This window comes from Malus sylvestris, chromosome 12, assembly GCF_916048215.2.
Source record: "Malus sylvestris chromosome 12, drMalSylv7.2, whole genome shotgun sequence".
Classification (NCBI taxonomy): Eukaryota; Viridiplantae; Streptophyta; class Magnoliopsida; order Rosales; family Rosaceae; genus Malus; species Malus sylvestris.
Window position 1 is genome coordinate 15,259,887 of NC_062271.1, and position 8,571 is coordinate 15,268,457.

The 8,571-nt window shown below is 37.8% G+C and overlaps 1 protein-coding gene across 1 annotated transcript; it reads right to left on the minus strand.

The window, feature by feature from the left end:
• Positions 1 to 5,326: 5,326 nt before the first annotated feature.
• On the minus strand, positions 5,327 to 8,360 carry LOC126592479 (probable glycosyltransferase At5g03795). The gene is made up of 4 exons (XM_050258163.1): positions 7,836 to 8,360; positions 6,881 to 7,089; positions 6,317 to 6,665; positions 5,327 to 6,220 (listed from the first exon to the last, which is right to left on the minus strand). The coding sequence occupies exons 1-4, from the start codon at positions 8,226 to 8,228 to the stop codon at positions 5,552 to 5,554; spliced, it is 1,620 nt and encodes a 539-aa protein (XP_050114120.1). The 5' UTR covers positions 8,229 to 8,360; the 3' UTR covers positions 5,327 to 5,551.
• Positions 8,361 to 8,571: the final 211 nt, after the last annotated feature.

An 8,571-nucleotide genomic window follows, 5' to 3' on the forward strand; every position in this document is an offset into this window, starting at 1 on the left:
TTAGTTAGAAATCCATTTAGTTGTGTTTCTAAGTGTTTTGAGTCAAGTCATAGTCCAAATTCGTCCAAAGTAGTGTAGGTGCTCAAAACTGCCCAGAAAGTGGTTTTTAGGCAGTTTTGAGCTTTCTAGTTGCTGTTTTGAGTTTTTAGTTTGTTTAGGTGTTTTAAACCCTAGTTTTGCATTAATTGAGTCTAGTTTAGTGTTCTACATTATATTTTTATGTTCTTGAGTCAGTTTTACATTGATTAGCATCCCTAGTTAATCCCCGGTTAGAACGATCCCTATTTGCTCATATACTACAATTGTCATCCATAGGGTTTAATTTGTGTGTCAAGTTAATTTTCACATCAATATGGCTAAATAGCTAAAATGGTCCCTGAGATTTGCATAACTCATCACTTTGGTCCTTAACATTTCAAATCGATAAAAGTGGTCACTTTGGTCCTTCCTTTAAAAACTCCGTGTCCCGGAGCTCTTGGCCGGAAGTTTGGGCAATTTTCAAAGCTTTGTAACTCAATTGTTTCTTAACCAAATTCTATTAAACTAAGCATGGTAAATACCAAAAATATATATGACAATATTTGGGAATTTCTTATATATTCATTAATCTCCAAAGTGGAGTATATATAGGAGTTACAATTGGTATTATATATGTACTTCACCAATGTGGGACAATAAACTACTATTTACACTTTAACTAATATATAACTCGCAACACTCCCCCTCAAGTTAGGGCAAAAATGTCATGCATGCCCAACTTGTCAAGCGAGTTGGAAAACCCACTATTAGACACAGCCTTAGTAAGAACATCAACAAGTTGATCTTCAGATCTCACAAACGGAAACATAATAATTATAGCATCCAATTTTTCCTTGATGAAATGTCGATCAATCTCCAAATGTTTTGTTCGATCATGTTGCACTGGATTACGAGCAATTTCAATAGCAGCCTTATTATCACAATGAAGTTTCATAGCACCCTTGGGTTTAAACCCAAGATTTCTCAACAATTTTTTCAACCACAACAACTCACATACACCATGAGACATACCACGAAATTCAACTTCTGCACTTGACCTAGCCACCACTTTTTGTTTCTTGCTTCTCCAAGTAACTAAATTACCACCCACAAACGTAAAGTATCCAGATGTAGATCGCCGATAAGATAGAACCTTCTCAATCTACATCTGTATATCCTTCGACATTCAAATGACCATTCTTGGAGAAAACCAAGCCTCTGCCAGGAGCCATCTTCAAGTACCTCAAAATACGGGTTACTGCATCCATATGAGCTTCACTAGGTGAGTGCATAAACTGACTTACCACATTAACTGCATAAGCAATGTCAGGGCGAGTGTGAGACAAATAAATTAATCTCCCCACAAGCCTCTGATACCGTTCCTTATGAGTAGGAACTTGATCTGGAAATAAGCCCAGACGATGATTTTGCACCAAACTGTTTACCTCTATGGGACTATGAACTGACGTCCTAGTACTGCTGTAAGAATTTACCTCATGTATGCCACCATCTTGTACCAAACTGTTAGAAGAATCATTACTGGACGAACCATCATCAGGCAACTCGTTAGACATTTCAACAACAGGTAACCGATCATTAGAAGGTAATTCGTCTGACATACTAACAGGCAACTCGCTGGGCACATTTGATCTGTCGTCAGTAGAAATAGTTTCGGGAGTGATAGGTGACCGATTACTATCTGTAGCCAACTGATCAATATCACACAACATAATAGGTTTTGTTTCCAACTCTGCCTGTAACACATCATCCATACCATCTCTTCGAATCTGCACTTCACTCCCTCTCTCCCCCTGAAGTGGAGAGTCGAAAGAGGGCTTCACAAAATATGAAACTTCCTCGTGGAATGTGACATCCATGGTAATATAAGTTTTTTTAGTCGGAGGATGATAACACTTGTAACCTTTTTTATTGTTAGCATACCCAATAAAGACACATCGAAGAGCACATGCATCAAGTTTACTCCGCTAATGAAAGTAGACATGCACATACACAATACACCCAAACACTTTCGGAGCAAGCTTTGATACAAAAACAAGTGAAACATGTTTTTGTAGCATATCAAACGGTGTCTGAAAATCAAGAACTCTACTTAGAACACGATTGATCAAATACACAGCAGCCAAAATAGCATGACCCCACAAATGATTAGGAACACATTTATCCAACATCAAGAAGCGAGCAACCTCCATTATTTGACGATTCTTCCGTTTGGACACACCATTTTGTTGGGGTGTAAACAGAGTAGTTGTGTGGTGAATAATACCTTGATCACGAAAAAAACATGCTAAAGTGTGATTCACATATTCTCCTCTGTTATTAGACCTGAAGACCTTAACCTTGGTCTGAAACTGAGTAGACACCATTGTACAAAATTCTTGAAGAAGTAACGGAACATCACTCTTATTCTTCATCAAGAACACCCAAGTTAACCGAGTACAATCATCAATAAAAGTAACAAACCAACAGAATCCATTAGAAGTAACTTTCGCCAGACCCCACACATCAAAATGTATCTAATCAAATGGCAAAGTAGCTTTAGAATCACTTACGGGAAAGGAAGCATGATGACTCTTAGCCATAACACATGTTTCACACTTGAACTCTGAATCACTACAAGTGCGAAACAAAGAAGGAATAGATACTTCATATAACTAAATGATGGATGTCCCAATCGTCAATGCCACAACCAAATTGATGTCTGTCATCCACTTTAGCACTTAAAACTTGATGATTATTTGAACCGGAAACAATAGTATCGTCCATAGTCAAGATGTACAAACCCCCTATTCTTTTACCATGACCAATTATCTTCTGAGTTTGAATGTCTTGAAAATAACAATACGTAGGGTAGAAGTGAGCAGAACAATATAATGCATCAAGAAGTTTTCCTACCGATAAAAGATTGCACTTAACATCAAGAACAAGTAAAGCACGGACTAGTGATAAGGTTGGAGTCAGAGAGATAGTGCCTTCACCCTTCACAGGGGAAGGTGCTCCATTTGCCTAGTAATATACAAATCACGAACATAATCACATAACTCTTCAAACACTCTAGGGTCACTAGTCACATGATCAGTGGCCCCAGTATCAATTATCCATTTATTTGTTCCACCAAATTGCATAAAAACACTATGATTATATTGAGCCATTGAACAAAATCACTAACAATAAAGGCACAAAAGATACGCAGCGGAATGAAAACAATTTACTAGAACACTGTAGCAATCATAGTTCACGGCATTGTAGCAAAACACTATTCATGGCACTGTAGCAATATGTTACAAAGCAGATCACTGCTTATGCACTGTAGCAAACGATGTACTGTAGCGCGACACTATTCACTTTTTTTTTTTTTTCAATGAAGGAAATCACGAAATATGTGAACACAAAATTAAAGCACACAGGTTACCAAGAGCGAACTACTCTGATGCCATATTAAACTAAACATGGTAAATACCAAAAATATATATGACAATATTTGGGAATTTCTTATATATTCATTAATATCCAAAGTGAATTATATATAGGAGTTACAATTGGTTTTACATATGTACTTCACCAATATGGGACAATAAATTACTATTTACACTTTAACTAAGATATAACTCGCAACAAATTCGATCCATAATATATCAAAATGAAGATAGGAAAGTGTAGAATAAGATTATACCTATTTGGAAGCCCAATGACTGCCAGCGATAGCCAGAAAATAGCCTCAAAGTTGACTGGTCCGAGGGAAAATTGGAAAACTCGCCGGAAACTGGGTAAAATTTAAACGTTCATAACTTCTTCAATACTCAACGAAATCAAGTGATTCAAAAATGAAAATCATACTTCTCGACGAGAAAAAGAGAATGGTACCTTTTGCTACAGATAAATAGTAGTGGTTTGGCTGGAAAATGGCTCGAAAGTGGCTGTCTTGGTCTCGAGTTAGCCACTTTCGAGCCTTTTTATGGCCAAAACATGGTGATTTAGCGGTAAAAGAAGGTACCATTCTATTCGTCTCATCTAGAAGTATGATTTTTATTTTTGAATCACTTGATTTCGCTGAGTATTGAAGAAGTTATGAACGTTTAAATTTTACCTAGTTTCTGGCGAGTTTTCCAGATTTCCCTCGGACCAGTCAACTTTGAGGCTATTTTCCGGCCATCTCCGGCAGTCATTGGGCTTCCAAATAGGTATAATCTTATTCTACACTTTCCTATCTTCATTTGGATATATTATGGGTCAAATTTGGTTAAGAAACGATTGAGTTATGAAGCTTTGAAAATTGCCTAAACTTCCGGCCAAGAGCTCCGGGACACTTAACGGATTTTTTAACGGAATGACCAAAATGATGGACGGTGGACAATCTCAGGGACCACTTTTATCGATTTGAAATGTTAGGGACCAAAGTGATGAGTTAAGCAAATCTCAGAGACCACTTTGCCTATTTAGCCTTAAGATATAAAGAGAATGTGTGCTAGGTAAATTACAAGATTGACAAGCAAAGCAGATGGTGACCCGGTTCAGCCTCGCTACACAAAAAGGTAAAGGGTTCAGATGGGAGTAATTGAGTGCATGTTGTCCCGGTTAGTGTCAATCTAGCATAGGCAACCCTCTTCCTCCCGAAAAACAACTAAGTCTAGACCTCAGACTCTCCCTCCTATCTTAACTTATTTCCTTCCCCATCGCTCTCTTGTGGGACGATGATTAACATAACTTAGTAATTCAGTATCCAATAAAATCAAGTTTAGACAAAATGTAAATTAAAATTTGCTTGTTTATTGATGTAGGAAAAACATGGGAGTCAACTATTGTTGATACAATTCAGAGTAAAGAAACAATTCAAAATCAGGCCTGCTTCAGGATGGGAAATCAATATGGCATTGGTATGAACTTCTGGGGTTGGGCTCCTTGAGCAACTTTCTTCCAAGGTGTCACACTATTATTCTCTTATGACCATTCTTGGTGTAATAATGGGAGACTTCTAACCACTTGGACTCGCAGGTGACGTCAGGATATTTAGGAGACTACTATCGGGAAAGCGTACATATGAAGAATAATACAATTAAACCGTAAACCGTTGTAATATTGGCAAATGTTTACCGTTAGAAAAATGACGAAACATCTTCAAAGTCTGAACACATTGTGTCAAAGCCTCCTTAATGAAAGTCCAGAGTGCGTCACAAATTCAGAGATTAGGATATTAAGAGGAAATGCAAAGACAATTCATAGATACAATTACTTAAAATTGCCATGAAGTGATCAAATCTACTCTTTGTCTGTCATGGTAGACGTCAACCTGTCATCAAAGAATTATTATTTACAAGAATGGTACTTGCCCAAAACAATGGATTTATTTTACTCCGTGCGCTTGCATTATTGTGTTCTTAGAAAAACCTAGAGAACGTAATTTATTTTTTCACTTGTTACACAATTGGACACCACCCCCCTCAACAAACAAAAAGAAAAGAATTCGATCACCTATGAACAAGAAAATCACAATTTTAAACACCAAACTCAAAAGGGCTTATTGATCATCATGTACTCTTACATTCAATCTTCTTAGCCATATAGAATGGAGGATCATGTGAAAAACATCGAATCGCTTCGGCGGAGAATTGACCTCAAAATGTTTCCTTACTTGTAACACTCTCCTCTGCATTCTCACATACTGCCTTGATGATATGCTCGTTAGTATTTTCTTCAAATTGGGAATGTCACTTACCGAAACCTCGACGGAGAATGACTTCCAATTCAAAATATCGCTGAATGGGGGCACGTAATGGTCTGAGATGAGCACCGGGACGCATCCGGTGTAAATTGCCTCCACCACCCTTGGGCTTGCAACTTCATACCCACTTGGGCAAAGGCAGAACCTGCTTTGTCGCATCATGTTGTAGTACGAAACACCCTTTGGAAGGTACTGATGGACTCGCATGTCTGGATCCTTGTTCTCCCAATGCTCTAGCAGAATAGGCCTAATAGGACCGTGAACTCCTCCAGCAAAGAAAGCGAGGTTGGAGCGTAGCCTTGGAGAAGGCCCGCCAAGGAAGCCGTGAGTGTCGCCTGTTTGAAGATTGATTTCTGGAAAGGACACATCCTTTGACGGGTTGAACCCTTCTGAGGTATTGGCATTGCACAAGGCACGAATGGAGTTTTTGCGAAGATGGGGATTGGAATTTGAAGTTTCGGGCCCCTAGAATCCAAGTAATCAAATTAGAACACATTCATGAAATATGGGATTTTATTGCAATGCGATAGTAAAGGATATAAGGTGGTAAGAGAACCATACCCAATCATGGCAAGCAAGCATAAAATGGTCAGCTCCAAGGCTTCGGTTCCAGTAGGGATATTTTTCAGAGACAATATTGACATAATCTCTCACTGTTTGTCTAATTGGACTGAAGTCATGCGAGTCGCGCACATAGACAAAACGGACCAACATTGTCACGCTGAAGGGTAGAAAATAAACATGTGCTTTCTCCGGATCTCGAGTCCGAAATTGTTTATTCACCTCAATTTGATGTATAAAGTTCCCCTCCATGGAGTATATACTCTTGCAAGGGCCATTATGAAACAATGGGGGTTCACCTTCTGCATAAACAAAGACCTTGAACTTTTCTTCCATTTCCAAATAGCTCCTGAAATTTCATATGGGAAGTACCACTGAGATAACATGTCCAAAATAATAGCAATGATCATACCATTGTACAATTTGTGTTACATCTTTAGGTAGCAAATTTATTCCATAACATGGATGAAATTTTGAACCAATGAAATACCAAATTGACCTTTAGAATTGTAACTTGCAAGTTGAAACTAATTCATTATAAACATTATTGAAGTAGGTACATACGAGTGAAAGGCATTAGCATTCCAATACATTGGACCATTAGGAATGTAATCGACATCATGTGTTTGATTTCCAAATTTAGCTTCTCTTATGGCAGCTCGAGCTCTTCTAAGGCGGGCCTCCAACAACCCTAAATTTGTATTCTTTCTTTGTCGTTTTTCCATGATAGAAGCATAAGTTTCATTCCTCGAGTCGTCTCTGTTTGTCACATTCTGTAAAAAAAAAAAAAAAAAAAAAAAAAAATGAATTGTCAGATTGACTAACACGCAACTCTTACTCAAATCAATAAATAATCAACACTCTTTCAATTAAAATCTGAAGAAGAATCAAATTGTTGCTTCGACAGAGCATGTGACACATTACTAAGTTTGGAACATATACCACACATATGGTCCATATTACCTGGGATACTATTTAATTAGTGGACACTAAACAAGTAACAATAGTAGATGCAAAAGCACAGAGAGTGCAGCATAGAGATTAAGCACCTAATTAATTCTTTTGTTTTTTCACTATTTTAATATCAATTACTTCATTCCGAAAAATACCACAGAGGTGATGAGGAAAAGGGACATTAACTGTGACAGCAAGATTTTTATTACATAATACCGACCGCAACTATATTATTTTTCCTCTGAAAAAAACGTGAAGTAAATTTAATAAAATTTTGATGTCAAAGATTCTTTTCTTAGACTTGTGGGTCAACAGATCAGCCACCCAAAAATTACAGAACAGAAAGTATGGAACAATTCTTTTACTTCAAAATAAATAAAATCTAGGTTCTTAATTTTTTTTTGTGATTTAATTTGTTAAGAGCTTAATTAATTTAACTTTCCCACCCGATAAGCCTAAAAAAGATGGCAAGAACAAGCAAGCAATTAAAAATAATCCAAAAAAATTAAAGCATGAAATATAGGAAAAGAAATTTTAACATGCATGAAAAGGATGAAGGACTTACGGGTTGTTGAAGAGTTGGCAAAGCTTCTGCTTCATCTTCAATGGCGATCGGAGGCGACGAGGATCGATTTTGTACGGAGTCGTCGGAGTGAGCTTCTTCTATGCTGTTCATATCGAGAACAGCCACCGTCGATCTCAACCCCAAAACGTCGTCATTCGAATCACTACTACTAGGACTAGTGGCAGTTAAATTTAAACTAGGAGAAGCAGAGGGGGAGATAGTAACCCAATTGGCGGTGTTCGGACCCAGCACAGAAATCAACCCGAAAACCACAACCAGCGGAACCACAAACAACAGAACCGCAATCGACGAGGACGACGACCACCATGCACGCTGATGAGTGCTGCTGGAATTACTAATCGCAGCCAGATTTTTACTACTTGTCCCCATCATCCAGAGAGCTAGATAGACAGCTAGAGAGCTCTAGCTGTCTGTTTCGTTGCTGAGAAAAGGGAGAGAGATTTTGGATGGTTTTTGAGAGAGAGAGAGGAAGGGACAGTTTAACATTTGGTAATAGATGGTTACGCTCATATTCTTCCCTCTACTTCCGAGTTTCTCATGCAACTTTTCTCTTTTCCGATTCTGCCCTTTCAACTTTTTTTTTTCTTTCCTTTTTTTGTTTTTCTTTTTTGGCTGGCTAATAATATTCTTTTTCTACTACCAACCACCGAACACCCTAACTTTATTTAATTTCCAGCAATTAATTCTGCCACCTTTCGTAGCACAATTACCACAC